General features: G+C 43.5%; 1 protein-coding gene across 1 annotated transcript; it reads left to right on the forward strand.

Annotated features, from left to right (window-relative positions):
• Window positions 1-2,099: 2,099 nt before the first annotated feature.
• On the forward strand, window positions 2,100-21,156 carry LOC311003141 (tyrosinase-like; the record flags this gene model as incomplete). The annotated part of the gene is made up of 4 exons (XM_083994826.1): window positions 2,100-2,876; window positions 2,952-3,162; window positions 3,756-3,897; window positions 17,128-21,156. 4 exons carry the CDS (start codon window positions 2,100-2,102, stop codon window positions 17,480-17,482), a joined length of 1,485 nt encoding a protein of 494 aa, XP_083850952.1. The 3' UTR covers window positions 17,483-21,156.
• Between the last annotated feature and the right edge of the window lie 945 nt (window positions 21,157-22,101).

Consider the following 22,101-nt stretch of genomic DNA (forward strand, 5'->3'; position numbering starts at 1 on the left):
GATTAAAGGTGTACAGAAAAGAAAATTGAATTTGAGCCCACTTTGGGTCATAAAATTAATGTGATAACTCATCTTTCAGACGTTGTAGGCCAAACTTTGTGCAAAATTCTATTTTTGAGTAAATCCGGGATGAAAGTGTGTATTTTTTTTTTCGCATTGGATAATGCAGGCGCACGAATTATACGTCAGCCTGTACACGATTCACCAGCCACTGATATTGGATCCGTCATCCGTCATTCAAACGTTGAGACACGCACACACACACGGAGCTCGGGCTCGCCCCAAGCTTTGAATATCCCGCCCGCTCGATAACGACCAATCAAATTCATTTTCCTCACTCGGGTAAACTCGTGTTGCAGCTCGTGACAACTCGGCGCGACAAACAGGACAAACGGCCATTTCTGTACACCTTTAAGTGTTAAAAAAAAAATTCAGAGAGCAGGGAGAGTGCATTTTTTAAGTTTTACAACACTCGTTTTTGGAGAAAAACTTCTACTATTACACAGTATTACATCCTGTTCTACATAAGACATAAACACATAAGAGCCACAATGATTTAAATATATTTCATTGAATTTTAAAATGGCATGAACATTGTGGAACTGTTGGAATTCATAATATGACCATGTTTAACCATTGCAACCATTAGGTGCTATATGTTATAAGCTTAATGCTATATCATAAGAAATCATAATTATCAATATTAATTCAACATTTACCACTTAGAACACAAAAACATTAAATAATAAAATGCTTATTATTTAAAAAAAAAAAAAGCACTCTCCCTGCTTTATATATAATATGGTTTTCTTTGGCATTGTCTTCCTGCTCTGACACATCCTCCACCAAATCACTATCAAACTCCTCCTTTTGGAAGATCAGATAAAGGGCCTGTTGTACCAAGTCTTGCTGCCATGATGTCAGTCACTGAAATGGCAGCTCAGGAACCTCTATGTCATGACCCTCCACCACCACCCTCCCAACGCAAATTGATTCAAATTTGTTACTTTATAGATTATTTTATTACGTTGCAGGTGCAGGTGCTTGCAGTTGCAGATCTCGTGTCTGTGTCAAGGCACCCCTTGACCTCAGATGACCTCTTTTCCATTTGTGCACCATACTGTATGATCACTACTATGCTGTTTTACTATTTCACTGTTTCGAGATTCCCCCATGCTCCCTCAAAGACCAGCAGGTGTCTGTCTCTGTGGAAACCTGGGCAAATATGGTGGGAACACAGGCAGTTCTCGTGACAGTGTCGAAGTCCCCCTTGAACTCTGTTTCTGTCACCACTGTCCCATAAATTATACACACAAACATGGCCTGTACAGTTCCACAGTTTCAAGATTCCCTAAAACCACAATTTTCCTTGATTTGACCCACACTGGTGGATCTAAAATCCATCTAAGCAGATACGGGTCAAATTTGACCCAAAACAGCCTCAGTGTATAAAAATTTGTAGCACCTGTTCAAAAGTATACAATTTAAAAATATTTTCATTTTTGTGTATTTTAGGTAACTTTAGGAAAAGTCATACAATTTCAGCCTAAAAGAATTATGTTTAGGGTATTTTTTCTGCTGTCAAATGTCGAAACGGGTCAAATTTGACCCGAACAGTATGTAAGGGTTAAAAAAAAAAAAGTGAGGGGGGGGGGGGGAATTATTGTGAAATTATTCTCTAACAACTTACACTGTACTCTCCATGATCATGCAAAAAGATAATAAAAGAACTTTACACCTGATTTATCTGAATCATCTCTTAATCTATAGCGGACCTTCATTTTACAACAGTGCACACGGTTGTAATGTGTGGGTGTTAACAAGCCATTTCCGCCAATAATAAAATGCCCCATACATACATATGCTTGAGTCAATGTTTAACTTTTACAAACCTCTTTAGGTCCGTTTGGGATTTAGTATCTGATGGTAAGGAGTTTCATAGGTGTGTACCTTGGCTGCAGCTGATGGTGATATCATTGGCTGCAGCCAATAGGAACAGACAGACTAGACTTTATAAGGCAGATTGAAGCAGACTGCAGATCTGTTGGTTGACAGCAACATCCCAATTCCCTGAGTTTACAGAGCACTGAGTGGTCGTCATGCTGCAGGAGATGTTTGGTCAGTGGTTGGTTCTGTTCTTCTATCTGAGCAGCTTCAGCCAAGTGGAGGCTCAGTTTCCTATCGACTGTACCACACCTGAGGCTCTGGAGACCAAGACCTGTTGTCCTCTGTGGAAAGGTTCTCCCTGTGGAGAGAGCTCAGATCGAGGGACGTGTGAACCACATATTGCAAGGACCCTTGTACCAATTGACTACAGGGTGTCATGGCCCCACGCCTTTTATGATACTGTGTGTACATGCTTTGGTAACTACGATGGATTTGACTGTGGTGTGTGCCTCCCGGGGTGGAAAGGAGACACCTGCAGCGAGCGGCATCATGTGGCAAGAAAAGAGATCACGGACATGACTGAAGCTGAGAGGGAGAGTTTCCTCTCCAACCTGGACCAGGCAAAACACACCACCAGCGACCGTTACAAGATCCTCACCAGCACCGACACCACGGTGTTCAGCAACTTTAAGTTTCACAGCGCCACCGTCTACGACCTGTACGTGTGGATTCACCACTATGCAGCTAAGAAGTACGCCGACAGTAAGGATGATTCTGCTCACCGAGGCCCCGCCTTTCCCTTCTGGCACCGAGTCTTCCTGCTCTTCATTGAGAGGGAGATCAGGCTGCTCACAGGGAACCAAGATTTCTACATCCCCTACTGGGACTGGACCAGACACCCAGACTGCAACATCTGCACCAACAAGTACTTTGGGGCAGTCGGCAAGGACGGTCATATAGACAAGGCTTCCCGTTTCTCAAAGTGGAAGGTGAGATGTCAGAACCAGACTTTTCCATCTGCTTCTTCTTTCTCCTGCTCCAACTCCTCTTTCTTTTCTCCATAGACCGCATGTGTCCTTGATCAAGGTCTTGGTCAGATCTGCAGCCGCCCTGATGACTCTAAACCTGAACCTATCAGCCGCAAACCTGGGATGGATCCAACTGCCAGCACACTGCCGACCATCGATGATGTTATTGACACACTGAGAACACACAATTATGACACATCCCCATATAACAAAGACTCTAGGAACAGCTTCAGGAGCAAACTAGAAGGTAAGTTATCTAATAAATTCTATACAGTACATAAGTGATATTGATAGTACAACAGTAGGGTTAAAATTAAAACAATGTATTTGCAGAGAAATATTATAGAAAGAAAGGAAGAGGAAGAGAATTAAGTACTGCATAGACACACACACATACCGTATGTATTGTATACGTATGTATATATATGTGTGTGTGTGTGTGTGTGTGTGTGTGTGTGTGTGTGTGTGTGTGTGTGTGTGTGTGTGTGTGTGTGTGTGTGTGTGTGTGTATGAATGTATGTATGTATGTATGGACGCTGGTCCATAGAGGTAGAGGAGGTTGCTCCTCTATGCACCAGCCTCCACTGATACATGTCCCAAGGAAAGAGTCTGAGCCTTTATAGTGTGTGTGTGTGTGTGTGTGTGTGTGTGTGTGTGTGTGTGTGTGTGTGTGTGTGTGTGTGTGTGTGTGTGTGTGTGTGTGTGTGTGTGTGTGTGTGTGTGTGTGTGTGCGTGCACATAAATATGTGCATTTACAGATTGCATGCATTGATTTTCACAGCAGGTGTGAATAAATAATGAATAAATATTTAAATCAAAAATTGTGTTTCGTCCTGTTAGGTTTTGAGATTCCTCAAGATTCCCGACACCTGCAGTCGTCCATGCACAACCTGGTCCACGACTACCTGAACGGCACAATGTCTCACCTCCCCACTGCAGCCAACGACCCCCTGTTCATGGTCCACCACAGCTTTGTGGATAAGTACGTCATGTAAATTAAACTCACAGTACAGTTCCTAGTAAAGGTCAGATTCATATTGGTAAAAACAAACTAGTTTATCTTCAAGAACACAACAAGGGTAAATGAAGAAGAGCAGGGGAAAAAGACTGGTCTGAATAAGATAAGAGATAATACATTATGGGCCGGATTTACTAAGATCTCAGATAGCGGGTGCTATATTGTTTGCGCCCGCTATTATATTGCGAGTTTGGTTAGTGCACGCAAAACAGGTGATCTACTAAGAGTAACCCGCTAAATGAAAACACGTGCAAACCGCAATATGTAAATGAGGGTTTTGCGCGTGGTAATCGTTTCCGCCATGGAGAGAGTGGACAGAGAGCTGGACGGACGAAGGGACAGAATGACATTTGATCCGATGCATACAATGACAGCATGTGTGTTCATCTCTCTCGCGCTCTGTTTAGATAAATAAACACAAATCGCTACAGGGCCCAACTCATCATATAGTGACGAACAGGCAGCAGCTGCAGCGACAATCACACACCTATAACGTGTGTGTGTGCCGCCCATGATCAAGTGGATTAATAGAGAGCTCAGGTGGGACACACGGATCTAAACGCTCTGACCACTGACCAGAGGGATCAAAGACGGGTGAAGGCAGCGGTGACGTGTCTCAGTCCGGGACCGGGACTGAGAGACGGAGCTGAGCAGCCAGGTGAGAGGAGAGGAAAGGAGAGGAGAGGAGCGCACTGCAGGACAGACGGCGCGTAAATGACTTTTAACACGGCTGAAAAACTGTTAGAGAATTACCCAGACGTGAGGAAATGCAGAGATGTAAGATCACGGGGCTCTGGCAGGTATCAAATCAATAAACGCATATGTTTTGGCAAAGTTGTATCAGTTAGTACATGGTTTTCAGACGTGGTGAATAAAGACGCAAAAACAGCCACCGCAATCTCTTCCTGGTTTGGTAAATCACATTGCACACGCCAAATAAATCTATTTGCATCTACTCCTCCCAGTATTCTGCACGTTCTGGCTGAAACGCCCATATTTACATATTCATCAAGGCAAACACGCTAAATGGATCGCACGTGCTATTCTGCCCGTGTGAGAGACGCAATCCTCGGTGCGTCCGGTTAGTAGATCAGGTTCCACATGTGTTTGCGCGTGCAATCACGTTTGCACATGTTTTAATACACGCAAACCTTTGGTAAATCCGGCCCTATGTCTTGTGATGATATTTACACCACAGACAGAATGAGAAAAGCTTGTGTTGCAAACGTTGTGTTTGTATTTGTTGTTCGATGGGGAACGATCGATCTTGTCTGAGCTGTAGAAATGTCCTTCAGGCTTCTGGATGATTGGCTGCAGCACCACAATAATGTAAGATACCCCAAGAGTGACAAGATCCATCCAGCCCAGAGGAGAGACGCCTTCATGGCCCCCTTCTTCCCCCTGCTCTCCAATGACTGGTACTGGAACAAAGACATCACGAGGCTGGGCTACAGCTACGTGGCATACGGAGGCCTCCACCTCCAGCTAGCTGACGGTGGAAGCCAGTGGCAGTGGCTGGGGCCCGTTCTGGGTGTGTCTGGTGTCGCGTTGCTCTGCGGTGGCGTTTGGGCTGCTAAGAAATACCAAGGTGAGGAGTGTCATTTTCAGTTTGTGATGAATACAGTACATTCATTAGTGTTAGTCTCATCACATTGTCTCTATGCAGGTAAAAGGCGCAAAACACAAGACGCGCCCACAGGGGAGGAGCTCCAGGAGTTGGAACTTTCTGGTTCACAAGAAAAATGAGCGACTTCCAATCACTTTGACGTCCTCAACTCACCGACCACTTTATTAGGTATACAACTCCCTTGTACCACGCTCCACCCTTGATTGACTTCAGAACGGCCTTAATTCTTTGTCAACAAGGAGCTGGAAATGTGTTTGTGAAGGTTTTCAGTCATCCAGGTCATCATAGTCATTAAGTGCTAAAATCTAAGACAACCGGAGAAAGAAGAAAAAGCTTCTTCAGTTTTGAGAAAATGAATCTTTCGATCATCAGTTCCCCCTGTCAGATAAGAAATGTGTGGGTTTTCTTTTTTTTGACATAATAAAGGACTTTGATTTCATGTCTGATGATTTGTCTCCTCCTGGTGTTTGAGTCTGATCACTTATTTCTATTCACTAAGTTCAGTTGTGAGGAAACTGAGCCTCCATTTGGCTGAAGCTGCTCAGATAGAAGACCAGAACCAACCACTGATCAAACGTCTCCTGCAGCATGACGACTTTGATGTGTGTACATGCTTTTGAATCCTCTGTAAACCAACTAGTCAACTAAGGGGTAGAAAAGGCTTGAAGGCGTGAATTTTGAATAGATAAAAAAAATAAAATTGGTAAATGAGCTGACCAAGCCAGTTATCACTCAAGAGTGAAATAGGAACTTGGCTGCAGATGATGCCAATTGGAACATCTTCAGGAAGTTACTGGTTCCTAGACTGGACTTTATTAGGCAGATGGAAGCAGGAAAATGGAGGATAAATGCTTAAAAACAGGCTTAAGAGTGATTTAATAGATATTTAAAATTGGTAAGTTCCTGGCCGCTGAACACCAGTTGTGTTGCAAAAAGGGCGCCTCAGACAGTTTTTACCCCCAGGTGGGCAAACTACTGAACATTAGCTTTTAAATAATTGCGGAAGCTGTGGACTATTGGTTGACTTATTTATTTATCAGGGCTTTTTCTTGTGTATATTAACATATTCTTTCTTTTCCTTTTAAATAAATTTTTCTGTTCTTGATTTTAATGTATTTACATATATATGCCTATGTAAAGCACTTTAAATTGACCTGGTGTATAAATTGTGCTATACAATTAAATATGCATTGACTTGATCTCATCAGGAACATCGACCTGGTGAAGTCAGTGATTGTTGGTGCTAATGATAGTCAGCTCTTAGGAAACCTTTGAGGAAAAGTGTCTCTTGGGCTTGAAATACTGATTGCTGTCTCTTTACAGTAAATGACACAGTTCTTTTTTTTATTTTTTATGTTAAGGTTCAGATGACGTGCACTGTACTATTCATGTTCATGTAAAATGATAATAACGGAGCTTTGCACCCAATTCAACTGAATCATCTCTGAATCTACGGAGGACTTCCCCCATGTATTGGCTATTTGCTTAGTTTTACCACACTGCACACAGTTTTCAGTTTATTAGGTACACCCAGATGAAACTACTGTAGCTACAGTAAAGACAGAGGTAGCTACACGCACATCCTGAAAAATGTAAGACTAGGTGCTGGACTGCCAAGAAAGACACAGGTAAGGAAAAAAAGGAGACCACACACTAGTTAAGAGCTCCTGTGACAGTTTAATGTCACTCACATTCATCAGACCCTTGTACAGTCACATGATAAACAAAACCACCTTATAAGTTGTAATGTGTGGGTGTTAAAGCAGATATCAGCTTCACGGCCGTTTCGGCTAATGCTGCGTTCAAGGCAGGCTTTTGAAACCGTAAGTTACAGCTTCAAGTCACAACTACGACTTGGTAGCGTTCCAGGTAACCCGTAGCTCGTGTTTTTACCATCCTGTTGTCTGTGAAAGTTCCCTATAACGGCCACTCGTAACTTCCGACCCGTGAACTCGTACCAGATCGAACTGGTATGACTTCACAGGAAGGAAAAACACAAAGTACGAGTTTCTTTGAACGCACCATGAGTTAGCAGCCCCCGCCCTTGTCAGGCATCAATTGGTCCTCGTGCTACGTCACCACATTCACGCGCATCCCTTGGCTGCACACACAGCCCTTCATGCCGTTCTCTCTCCTCATTGGATAACACTTGTATCCCACAAGGAAAATTTTCTCCTCGGGTTACAGCAGAGCAGAGTGACGGAGAGACTCGTGTTTAGGCTGAAATACTTCATGTAAGTGATTGCTGACGGAAAATAGGACTATTTAGGACTTATATTAACAAAAACATTCCACTGATATCTGCTTTAACAAGCCATTTCCACCAATAATAAAATGCCCCAAACACATGACAGTGGAACGGTGGACCAGTAGGTGGCAGCACCTTCCTGACATCAAACCATGATCGAAAGATGTTTGATTCTCTATGTCGTTAGCAGTGATGATAGGAGTTGGGTTTTTCGATCCAGGACTGTAAGGCTTTGTTTATACAATGTTCAAGTGATTTAAGAGTGGTTTTGTTTGCTTGTGCAACACTTGTCAAACAGTATATATGTTAAACGTGAAACAATCATTGCATTTATTTAAAGCTCTGCTGCATTCGTGGTCATGGAGTTTCTGATAAATCTGAAGTTGGATAGACTAAATTTAGTCTTGCGACAAACTGTCTTCACGTGGGATTTAAAGGACAGCTGTGGGTCAACTAGATATTTGTGCTTAATTACAATTTGAAGTTTTTCACCAAATAAAGTTATGTCTGGATCTGGACTTGTTTGACTTTTTAGGAAAGAACAGTCCAACCTTTTTACTTGTATTTAATTTGAGGCCAGACTTATTTAGCCATGCTGTGACACCATCCAGTGCCTTAGGCAATCCTGTTTTCATCTAAGGATGGAAACACACAGAGGGATTCTGAGCTCAGACCAAACATCGCCCCACTGTAAACTATAAACTAGCACCATCCATTGGATCCATTTAGTGAGGGTTAACAGCCAAGTTTCTGAGTCTCTGCATCACTCAGAGTGAAACAGGAACTCAGCTGCAGCTGATGGTGGTACCAACGACTGCAGTCAATAGGAACATCAAAGGAAGTGGCCGGTTGCTAGACTGGTCGTCATCCAGCAGATTGAAACAGGAATGTGGAAGGTAAATGGTTAAAAACAGGTTTAAATGGAACTGCAGCTCTCCAAGTTTACAGCAACATAAGCGGCACATATTCAGCTCTAACAATCACAGAGTTATGGATCTACGCAGGTGGAGAGATTTGGAGGGGTATGCCTGGGTTTACAGAGGATTGAGTGGTCGTCATGCTGCAGGAGATGGTTGGTTGGGTCAGTGGTTGGTTCTGTTCTTCTATCTGAGCAGCTTCAGCCAAGTGGAGGCTCAGTTTCCTATTGACTGTACCACACCTGAGGCTCTGGGGACCAAGACATGATGTCCTCTGTGGAACGGTTCTCCCTGTGGATAGAGCAGGTCGAGGGGAGTGTGAAACACCTCTCGGAATAGTCCCCATAGCAACTGACTACACGGTGGACTGGCTCAGTGCCTTTTATAATTTAAATTTTTTTTGACAACTACGATGGTTTTGACTGTGGCATGTGCCTCCCAGGATGGAAAGGAGACACCTGCAGCAAGCAGCATCACTTGGTGGGGAAGGCGATCACGGACAAAAGACAAAAGGACAGTTTTCAATTATTTTTGACATTGAATGCAGACACAAGGAGCCACGAGACCACAATCATATGTGGTTTCAGAAGAAAACCAAACTGCCCAGGTGTGTGTGTGTGTGTGTGTGTGTGTGTGTGTGTGTGTGTGTGTGTGTGTGTGTGTGTGTGTGTGTGTGTGTGTGTGTGTGCGCACTGTTAGGTGGCAAAAAAGACAAAATCGTTTTGGGTGATATCCAGGCTGAGAGGACGGTACATTAATCAGTCCAAAATACTGTTTTTCCTCTCCTCTTATCCCTTTTTCTCTTTATGGTAAATGGTAAATGGACTTGCACTTATATAGCGCTTTTCTAGTCTCTTGGACCACTCAAAGCGCTTTACAATGTAATGGTCACATTCACCCTTTCACACACATTCATACAGCACTGGGCATAGTGCAGGGAACTAAGCATTCACACACATTCATACACCTGATGAACACATCGGGGGGCAAGTGTGGGTTCAGTGTCTTGCCCAAGGACAGTTCGACATGTCGACACTAGAGGAGCCTGGAATCGAGCCACCGACCTTCCGGTTAGTGGACGACCCGCTCTACCGCCTGAGCCACAGCCACACAAACAGCACAATATCAAGCAGGTGAACAGTAAATAAACTGTTCAAGATTTACTGGAAATTGTTTCACACAACATGGACAAATATTTGCAAAAGAGTCAAAGTCCAGAAGAAGCTCCTGCACACTGTCTCACTCTCAATTATTTTATTAAAGCAATTAATCGGTCAGGAATATGACCTTCATCAGGCATATGGAAAACATTGATCAACATGATTCATATATATATATATATATGACAGCAAGGCCATAAAATAAAACAATGATTTTAAAGCCACGTCTTTAATGAATTTAATAACTATCTATTACATTAATACATAAAACGGGCTCAAGCAAACCAGAAATTTTCAACTTTAAATTCATTTATGCATTTCATTTTTTGCACAAGGGTCCAGTCCTATGCGGCTATGTTTTGAAATTCCTATCTTATTTGTTCACTATTGCACTGGGCGATATGAGAAAAAAATCCTATCACAATAATCTTTTTCATATCAGTCGACATCAATTTATATCACGATATAACTCAAATCACTATTTTGGTCAAGCTTAAATATTCCCTTATTGTCACAAGTGAGATTTTAAGTTATCAGAAGGTTATTTGTGATTTATTTATTTTTCCTGTCAGAAATTGAACATGACAGATGTAATGATGAACATCATACAACAGTATCATATAAATGAAACAGATGTTAGTATAGTAGCTTGCCTTGGTCTGGGCGGTGTTCAGGTCGGCACAGTTGAACTTTATGCTCGAGTGCGGTGGGTTTGTGTCGGTGTGAACACAACAGTCGCTCTGGGCTGAGCAGCAGCAGAACGGCCGCACTGTGACCGTGGTCTGTTTGTTGTGTGAACGCGGCCGGACGTCGGTCCACTCCAACTGTCTGGCGTCTCCATTGTGAAAGTTTAGCGTTACTTCAGAGTTTCAATTGGATCATGTAAACATGACGCACCACGCATCTTTTCACGGTCAGCCATGCGAGTTCTCCTTGACTCCTTCACATTTTCTTCTGAGGCAAAACTCTCTTTTTTTATTTATTTTTGTTACCGGCGGTGTTCCTCTGCTGACGTAACACGGCTGTAGCAGCCCAAACACTTAGCATGTATTGACATGTTGTTGCTTCATTTCATTTCATTTATTGTTTATTTGTTGAGGACAGTGCACATTAATGAACAATTTAACACGGTGGCGTCATGTAAGTGTGCCGGATTTAGCTCAGAGCTAGTTTCCATCCGTAGTCCTCACATTAAAAAACAGACAGACATACCACAGAGCACAGATAATAATAATAATAATGATAATAATAATAATAATTCAAGTCACCTGGTTGGCCGGTGATAGATTGGTCATCAAACTGTTGTTACAGACCACCCGAGCGGTTTATGCCAGGCTCGAATCAAACCCACCCCTGGTGATGATGCTTCCAGAATGTCATCAAAATACGTATTGTTCTTTCTTCAAAGACGCAGGTGTCAAAGCCGTGTTGATAGGAAAGAGGCAAAGGAGAAAGACACAAGGAGCCGCGAGACCTCAATCATATGTGGCTTCAGAAGAAAACAAAACTGCCCTGGTGTGTGCGTGTGTTCTTGTACTTACTACGTTGTGAGGACCGGAAAGAGTTTTTAACCAAAAGAGTGAGGACATTTTTGGGAAGTAAGGGCATTTTGGCCGGTCCTCACATTTTCCAAGGGCTGTTTGAGGGTTAAGACTTGGGTTAAGACTTAAGGTTATAATTCGGTTTATATTAGGTTAAGAGTAATGGTTAAGATTAGGCATTTGTTTTGGATGGTTAAGGTTAGGGTAAGGGGCTAGGGAATACATTATGTCAATGACATGTCCTCACAAAGATAGCATTACATGTGTGTGTGTGTGTGTGTGTGTGTGTGTGTGTGTGTGTGTGTGTGTGTGTGTGTGTGTGTGTGTGTGTGTGTGTGTGTGTGTGTGTGTGTGTGTGTGCGTACGTACGTGTGGCAAAAAACAGAAAAAGACTAAATTATTTTGAGTGATATCCTGAGAGGACGGTACAGGTGTAGTTTATACATTAATCAGTCCCTGTTTTTCCTCTCCTCTCATCCCTTTTTCTCTTTATCACACAAACAGCACAATAACAAGCAGGTGAAAGCCTGTTGTTCATCCAAAAATACACTGTTCAAGATTAACTGGAAATTGCTTCACACGACATGGACAAATATTTGCAAAAGAGTCAAAGTCAAAAGGTGTCACAACATTTAGCCTATTAAAGAGAAGCTGCAGCAACGAGCTGCAGAGTTTGCTGCACACACATATTTCATAGGGAATTAAAGCAGATATCAGTGGAATGTTTTTGTTAATATAAGTCCTAAATAGTCCTATTTTCCGTCAGCAATCACTTACATGAAGTATTTCAGCCTAAACACGAGTCTCTCCGTCACTCTGCTCTGCTGTAACCCGAGGAGAAAATTTTCCTTGTGGGATACAAGTGTTATCCAATGAGGAGAGAGAACGGCATGAAGGGCTGTGTGTGCAGCCAAGGGATGTGCGTGAATGTGGTGACGTAGCACGAGGACCAATTGATGCCTGACAAGGGCGGGGGCTGCTAACTCATGGTGCGTTCAAAGAAACTCGTACTTTGTGTTTTTCCTTCCTGTGAAGTCATACCAGTTCGATCTGGTACGAGTTCACGGGTCGGAAGTTACGAGTGGCCGTTATAGGGAACTTTCACAGACAACAGGATGGTAAAAACACGAGCTACGGGTTACCTGGAACCAGAGGTGGGAGAAAGTCCCTATGTTGCAAGTCCAAGTAGAGTCTCAAGTCTTTGCTCTCAAGTCTCGAGTAGAGTCTCAAGTCTTTGCTCTCAAGTCCCAAGTCAAGTCCAAGTCCTAAGATTTTTGTTTCGAGTCCCAACCAAGTCCTAAGAATTTTTTTCAAGTCCCAACCAAGTCCTAAGATTTTTTTTCAAGTCCCAACCAAGTCCTAAGATTTTTGTTTCGAGTCCCAAACAAATTGATTATAATTAATGATAGGCTAAGTAAAGATCATGACCACGCCTCAATTGTTAAGTTGTTTATATTTTATTGTTAAAGCAGATATCAGTGGAATGTTTTTGTTAATATAAGTCCTAAATAGTCCTATTTTCCGTCAGCAATCACTTACATGAAGTATTTCAGCCTAAACACGAGTCTCTCCGTCACTCTGCTCTGCTGTAACCCGAGGAGAAAATTTTCCTTGTGGGATACAAGTGTTATCCAATGAGGAGAGAGAACGGCATGAAGGGCTGTGTGTGCAGCCAAGGGATGCGCGTGAATGTGGTGACGTAGCACGAGGACCAATTGATGCCTGACAAGGGCGGGAGCTGCTAACTCATGGTGCGTTCAAAGAAACTCGTACTTTGTGTTTTTCCTTCCTGTGAAGTCATACCAGTTCGATCTGGTACGAGTTCACGGGTCGGAAGTTACGAGTGGCCGTTATAGGGAACTTTCACAGACAACAGGATGGTAAAAACACGAGCTACGGGTTACCTGGAACGCTACCAAGTCGTAGTTGTGACTTGAAGCTGTAACTTACGGTTTCAAAAGCCTGCCTTGAACGCAGCATTAGCCGAAACGGCCGTGAAGCTGATATCTGCTTTAATGTTCTGCCACTTATTCATCTGTTTATTTTTATTAATATTCTATTGTGATATGCTTTGTCAATATAAGCACTGCCTTCTCATGCCAATAAAGCTATTTAAAATTGACGTACAGTAACACGCCAGAAATCTTGTGTGATCAAACGTGATCTGACGTAGGCTACTCTTTGATGGTAGCCATGGTGCATGGATGTATTATAGCTATAGATCCATGCCATGGAGCCGTTAGCCACACTGGTTTGTTATGCTACGTGTGCTGCAGTCAGCTCGCTTCTTTATTGGTTACATTAAATTTCACGTCACATTCCGCAGAGCCGGTGACTCGAGATTGTCGGCTTCCCCCACACACAAGCCGACTTTTGATCCAAACGGTCACGATTGTTGGGACCAACAATCGTAAATACTGAACATGTTCAATATTTACGATTGTCGCCGCCGACCGTTTTACGAGCCGATCGTTGGGAGAATTTAAATCTTAACACACCACACACCACAGGAGAATCTCATAAAATACTCTTAAGAGCCAAGATAATCGGGCAATTTTTGTCTTTGGTCGGAAGGGGGAAAATCGGGGCAAAATCAGACAGATTATCTTTATGTGTGTGGTAGGAATTAGTGTGTTGGCATTAATTATACAGCCAAGACTGATAACAGGAGTGGGGTCTATATAGAATGTCTCTGGCTGGCTGCTACAGTATAACATTGATGTGACACTTTTTTAAATATTTTAATATTTGTGCTTGCTGCTTGTGACTTGACTTGAATTCAAGTCAAGAGGGTTAAGTCCAAGTAGAGTCTCAAGTCTTTGCTCTCAAGTCCAAGTAGAGTCTCAAGTCTTTGGCATCAAGTCCCAAGCGAGTCCAAGTCTTTTTTTGATTTGATCAAGCAAGTCTTAAGTCATCAAAATCGGGACTCAAGTCCAAGTCAAGTCTCAAGTCTCAAGTCCAAGTCCACACCTCTGCCTGGAACGCTACCAAGTCGTAGTTGTGACTTGAAGCTGTAACTTACGGTTTCAAAAGCCTGCCTTGAACGCAGCATTAGCCGAAACGGCCGTGAAGCTGATATCTGCTTTAAGTAGTGATCTGTCCACCATGCTGCCGTCATGTCACTGGATGTGGTTGGTTCTGTTCTTCTATCTGAGCAGCTTCAGCCAAGTGGAGGCTTAGTTTCCTATCGACTGTACCACAGATGAGGCTCTGGAGACAGAGACCTGTTGTCCTGTGTGGAACGGTTCTCGCTGTGGAAATAGCTCAGGTCGAGGGATATGTGCAGTACATACTGCTGTAGCCATTGACCCAATTGACTACAGGGTGTCATGGCCCAGTGCTTTTTATCATACTGTGTGTACATGCTTTGGTAACTACGATGGATTTGACTGTGGTGTGTGCCTCCCGGGCTGGAAAGGAGACACCTGCAACGAGCCGCATCATGTGGCAAGAAAAGAGATCACGGACATGACTGAAGCTGAGAGGGAGAGATTCCTCTCCAATCTGGACCATGCAAAACACACCACCAGCAACCGTTACAAGATCCTCACCAGCAACGACACCAGAGTGAAGGGCAACTTTAAGTTTCACAACGCCACCGTCTACGACCTGTACGTGTGGTTGCACTACTATGCAGCTAAGAAGTACGCCGACACTAACGACGATGCTGCTCACCGGGGCCCCGCCTTTCCCTTCTGGTCTAGTCTTCCTGCTCTTCATTGAGAGGGAGATCAGGCTGCTCACAGGGAACCAAGATTTCTACATCCCCTACTGGGACTGGACCAGACACCCAGACTGCAACATCTGCACCAACAAGTACTTTGGGGCAGTCGACCAGGACGGTCATATAGAGAAGGCTTCCCGTTTCTCAAAGTGGAGGGTGAGATGTCAGAACCAGACTTTTCCATCTGCTTCTTCTTTCTTCTTTCTCCTGCTTCAACTCCTCTTTCTTTTCTCCATAGACCGCATGTATTGATGTTGGGACGAAGCTCGGTCAGATCTGCAGCCACCCTGATGCCACTTCACCTACACCTATCAGCCGCAAACCTGGAATGGACCCAACTGCCAGCACACTGCCGACCCTCTGTGATGTTGATGATATGCTGAGAACAGACAATTATGACACATCTCCATATAACGGAAATTCTAGGAACAGCTTCAGGAGCAAACTAGAAGGTAAATTACCTCATAAATTCATGATATTTAAAGAAGTGGTGACATTAAGTTCAAATGTCTGTTAAGTGAGAATTCATAAACATTAAACAATAAAAGGATAAAATGAAAAATAAGCTAAAAGGAGACTGTCATAACAGGTTTCTATTAAACCTCTACTAAAGGTATCTGCTTAACATGTGTCATTTAATCAGAATCAGAATGTATTGCCCAGCAGCACAATGAGATTAAAAGCTAAACCTTAAAGGCCACACACTTTTTGAAAAAGGGTCCCATGTTCCCAGTTTTTCCCAAAAAGGGTCCTAAGTTCCCCGGTCGCAATACATACTGAGGAACATAGGACCCTTTTTCTGAAGAAGGGTCCTATGTTCCCCACTGTTACCGGGGAACATAGGACCTTTTTTTCAAAAAGAGAGTCCTATGCTGTTGCCGGTCAATGGACTCTACTTATCTGGACTCTCTCTATCTATCTGGCCTGTCTAACCTCTACCTAGTCATTTTTACTAAACTTAACCAACTCCTTTCTTCATTGCCTAAACCCAACCAATGGGACAAGTCCACTTCTCACTCAAAGTCACAACTCAACTTCTCACTCAGAAATAGGCAAAAATCACAATTCCACTTCCAGGTATGGGTACAAAAATTGCATGATTCCCGGGTCCTTTTGGGGAAAAGCGGGGAACATAGGACCCTTTTTTAGAAAAAGGGTTCTATGTTCCCCGGTCCTATACAAAGTGGGGAACATAGGGATGACCCCGATGGGACCACGGCTTGTGACAGGGAGAGGTTGAGGATGGAGGTGAAGACATGTGAGAGCTGGTCAGCACATGCTTTGAGCACCTTCCCCATAAGTCCATCAGGGCCAGCAGCTTTCCTGCTTCTGCTTTGGGCACCCGTCTCACCTCATGCTGTTCGACAGTGAGAGTAGGGGGAATGAGTGCTGGTGCAGGTGGTGGAGGAGTGGCTGTGTGCTGAATTGCCTCAAATCAAGCAAAGAAGCTGTTCAGCTCCTCTGCTAGTGACATGTCTGAGCTTCCAAGTGTTGCCACATGTCCTCTGTAGTGATGCTCTGTATGCCCTGCCACACTCCGTCCGGGTGATCATGCTGCTGTTTGTTTATAGCAGTTAGCAGGCCGGAGAGAGCTAAGCTAATGTTAGCATCAGGTGGAATGTAAACAGCGGTGACAACCACTACTGTTAGCTCTCTGGATAGGAAGAAGGGACGGCACTTGACTGACATATATTCCAGTTCAGGTGAACAGTGGCTGTCTATGATGGTGCTATGGTGTGATTTCATCCTGTTAGGTTTTGAGATTCCTCAAGATCCCTGACGGCTGCAGTCGTCCATGCACAACCTGGTCCACGACTACCTGAACGGCACAATGTCTCACCTCCCCACTGCAGCCAACGACCCCATGTTCATGGTCCACCACAGCTTTGTAGACAAGTAAGTCAAGTAAATTAGATTATGTTTATGTTTGAAGTCAGAATTCACAAATGTACTCTGTGCTCTATAAATGTGTTTCAGGCTTCTGGAGGAGTGGCTGCAGTGCCACAGAAATGCAAGCTACCCTGACAGTCAAGAGATCCATCCAGCCCAGAGGAGGGACGCCTTCATGGCCCCCTTCTTCCCCCTGCGCGAAAACGGCTGGTACTGGGACAAAGACATCAGGAGGCTGGGCTACAGCTATATGGCACACAGCATCCATTGGGCTCAAGTGAACCACCCACGTTGCTGGGATTATGGGATTCTTTGTGGTTGCTGGCGGTGGAGGACAACCACCAAGGATTGTTCCACCACCACCCCCAGCAACTACGAAGTGAAACCTCTCTTTTCTGAAGAAGAAGATCCATTTGATGAGCTCTTTTTCAAAACGCGATAAACGCCAAATTTAAAAAAAATGAGTTTGTCACGCCATTTTTCTGTGTACTGAGCCTATTCACTGCTCCATCAACGTATCACGTCAAATCGCTACATTTCCCTGTTTAAAAGGCACCGCAAGATGCAGTTCTCCTCCAAACCGCGATAAGCGCCAAATCTATTTTTAGCCAAAACGCGACATCTCCTCCCTCTCCTCAGAATTCTATGAGGCTCCATGCAGTCCAACATGGCGGTGCTCTGAACCCAGGTTTGTTTTCAGTCATTCATTCAGTAGTTTCTGGGTTCTGTGTTAATTACTGTATCTGTTTATGTGGTGGACACTGGGCCGTTAAGTATATCCCCACAGCCCCCGCATACCGGGGGGGCCCCGCCCCCGGCTGTAACGCCGGGTGTCCTCCGAATCAACGACGCGCACACACACACACACACACACACACACACACACACACACACACACAGACACACACGCAACTCTGTGATAGTCTCATGTCATGTTGGTTGGTTTTTCAAGACAGAAACTGTCAGTTTTTGTTTTTTTAAATGTGGATTTATAGCGTTTTGAGAAAAAATAAAATAAACTTTGAGTTTTTAATCAACAATATTGTTGTTTGATTTAATAATCATTGTTCAACATGTTCAGACTGAGCCAACAATCATTTTAACAGGATAAATTGAATATTAACAAAATGGGTGCGTCTAGGTAAAAAATGTCATTTTCTGGAAAACTATTAAAATGGATTTATAGCGTTTTGGAAAAGAGCTCTTCATTTGTAATGATACCTTATGAGGCTGAGGTTGAATGGAGAGACACACCATTAATAAAGGCAGGTTCCAAATAAACGCCGGTCCCTAATAAACGCCTGTTGATTTGAGCGATTTCAGCAAATGAAGCAAATAAGCAAATATTGTGTGGATTTTTTCCAACATAATTTGGGCCACGGGGCCATCGCACCGAGCACTATTGTTATTGTGTGGATTTTTTTCCTACTTATTAGTATTCTGTTCGGGCATTTTGTTTAAACTTATTATTCTTACTTCTTCCGCTCTTTTTCTGCATTTTTCAGCTCCTTCATACTTGGTGCTATTTCAACAATTCATACATCAAAACGTGCAGCTTTTTCTGGACATTAGAGCTATTATGTTTCTCTTTTCAACTACAGGAAGGTGCTGCCGCCCACTGGCCCACCGTTCCACTGTGATGTATTTGAGGTATTTTATTATTGGTGGAAATGGCTTGTTAACACCCACACATTACAACTTATAAGGTGGTTGTGTTTATCATGTGACTGTAGTTTCACCTTGGTATACCTAATAAACTGTAAACTGTGTGCAGTGTGGTAAAACTAAGCAAATAGACAACACATGGGGGAAGCCCTCTGAAGATGACGCAATGCAAAGCTCCTTTATTATGTTTTTACATGAACATGGATAGTACAGTGCACGTCATCTGAACCTTAACAAAAAAAATGATCAGTGTTATTTACTGTACTTTACTGTAAAGAGACAAGAACTAAAACAATCACTACTTCAGGCCCAAGAGACACTTTTCCTCAAAGGTTTCCTAAGAGCTGATCGTCGTTAGCACCATTGATCACTGACACCAACAGGTCCAGTTCGACATTCATGATCAGTTAAAAAACAAAGAAAAAGATGAATATTGGATTGATGAAGATGATGAAGATGATGACTCGTCAGTGCTGTCCTCCCACTCTGATCTGCAATTACACAACATTCAAACACAAACACATGGGAGACAGAGGTTATTCACGAGTTACATTTTTTAGTTTCTTCACTGTTTGTTCAGACTTAAGGTGTCAAGAATGTCATTGAGACCAGAAGTCAGCATGTTGTGCCGGTTGATTGTGTGTCCAAATGGTTGGAGTCAAACGCCAGACCGCTTCTCGATATCATTTAAGATCGAGTATGTGTCTAGGTCTTCCAACCCAAGAGGCATGACCAACAGATATAGTTGAGAAGTTTCAGAGTTATCCGTGGCTTCTCTGAGTTACAGGGGGTCTCGGCGTAGCAGTGCATGTCCATATAACGGTTGCAAATGGATACCATCTGTCTTCGTCACAAAAAAACACACCAAAAAACATCCAAATACCTCTCGAAGCTCCTCTTCCTGGTTCGTCAAATTTGGACGAACTGGGAAGAGGACGGACCCTGGTTGGTCTAAATTTGACGAACCAGGAAGAGGAGCTTCCACTACAAAACAAGCTTTAAATATAGACTTATTTCATTTTTTTCGGGACAATTTTGCATTTCGGGGCTTCAATACAAGACGGACTTTACATACAAGCAGCATGGAGGTATTTGGATGTTTTTTGGTGTGTTTTTTTGTGACGAAGACAGATGGTATCCATTTGCAACCGGTATATGGACATGCACTGCTACGCCGAGACCCCCTGTAACTCAGAGAAGCCACGGATAACTCTGAAACTTCTCCCAGCCCTTTGTCGACATGAGGGTGAGTAGACGGCATGGGAGCATAACAATAACATTCTGCATGACACTCAACCAGAGAAACTTGTATGTCAAAGGTCTAAGTCAGGCTGTGTATAGCAGGATGTTGTTTTGGTGGAGATAAATTAGGGTACTAATGCATGCTGTGACATGACTGTGAGAGATCAGAGTACTGAAGAATTCAACTGAGTCCTGTAAATCGACAAGCTAAGATCAATCAATTGGTCCACGATGGATTTGCTGAGCTGGTCACTGAATGCCATTGACAGAGTGTTCTCAACAAGGCGTGCAGGTTTTGGTGAGCCAAAATGCCCGGACGGGACCTTCATCTCCGGCTACATTCTGGATGGATGGGAAAAGTGGAGAGTCCTCTGCCTTGCCACACTGGATGTGGAGGATGTCGAGGACGTGTACATATTCACGTTCATGACAATTGGAATGTTCACCCTGGGATGCGGAATCTTCATGCAATATCGGAAAATGAGGAAGATCGCCACTGAGCAGAGCAATGCGAGGGCGGACAACGCCACTACTCGAAGTGCTGTGGTCGGGATGCGCTCCGACATCTCAGCAATCCGTGAATTCGTGTCAATAATGCGAGCTGACATGGCCAAAACTCGGGAGGATATGGCGAAGTTAAGCGCGGCGAAGGCTGCAGAGGAGATGGATGAATAAAAGAAAATGGCAAAAAAGGGCTCTCACACCATCCCAACAAATAATAAGTACACTGGACTTTGCTCTCTGTCGACTGGACCATTCTGTGACTTTGTGACATGCCAGGCTACAAGATAAGACTGTTGTTCACTCATGACGGACAAATATGGACACATGTGCAAACACACACGTAATCTGTATGTACTGTCTAGAGCTAAACTTCAGCTCTGTATACTACCTACTGCTGTATGTCAAAATGTCATAAGTAAAAGAATGTTATATGATCTGCAAACTACCTACTGCTGTAACATGTTATGTCAAATGTCATAAGTAAAAGAATACTATATCAAAATGTAAAAAAACAAAAAGAAAAAGATTATGATAAAATCTGATTATGAAAAGATTTTTATTCTGTGGGTAATGGGGGCGGGACTAGATAAGCTTTTGCTTCTCCCGCTTTCCCTTTCGGCCATGTGTATTGTATTATTTGAACTAAGATGAAGTGTGATGATGATGATTTAAATTGACATGCCCGAAATAAACAAATTGATTGATTGATTGATTGATTGATAATGAGTGAAATTTCAATCCTGGGTGAACTATCGCTTTAAAGTTGCTGAACACCGTGGTGTCGTTGCTGGTGAGGATCTTGTAACGGTTGCTGGTGGTGTGTTTTGCCTGGTCCAAGTTAGAGAGGAATCTCTCCCTCTCAGCTTCAGTCATGTCTGTGATCTCCTTCCTCACCACGTCATGCGGCTCGCTGCAGGTGTCTCCTTTCCACCCCGGGAGGCACACACCACAGTCAAATCCATCGTAGTTAGGAGAGCATGTACACACACAAACATAAAAAGCACTGGGCCATGACACCCTGTCAATTGGTTCAATGGCTATTGCAGTATGTAGTGCACACACCCCTCGACCTGAGCTCTCTCCACAGGGAGAACTGTTCCACCGAGGACAACATGTTCTGGTCTTCATCGCCTCATCTGTGGTACAGTCGATAGGAAACTGAGCCTCCATTTGGCTGAAGCTGCTCAGATAGAAGAACAGAACCAACCACACCCAGTGACATCACGTTTCATGCCGAGAAATCAGCAGTTTATCGTAAAACGGCAACAGAAGAATGTATTTTGTGTGACGACGCTCTGCGGACTACAAATCTGGTGTCCCACAAAAAATACGTCACCAACTGACACGGGAAAGGGCGGCATTTGGTGTGTGACGTCACCTACGCGACCTGTAGTCTTTCTGGTTACGGACTCTTCGGAATTTTATTTTACAATAGGTTTACAACAAACTGCTGATTTCTCGGCATGAAAAGTGATGTTTTAAACAGGTAGAGGATATATTTTTTTTGTCATGGCACAATTCAAAAGGATCACGAAATAAATCTTGGAGTCCCGTTCATTTGTATGGAGACTTTTTTCGAATTGAGGACCCATGGGGCTGCTTCCGCTTCGGCACTCTATATAGGCCAGGTTTGATGGTGAGCTAGAGCCT

This window comes from Trachurus trachurus (genome assembly GCF_905171665.1).
Source record: "Trachurus trachurus genome assembly, chromosome: 19".
NCBI lineage: Eukaryota > Metazoa > Chordata > Actinopteri > Carangiformes > Carangidae > Trachurus > Trachurus trachurus.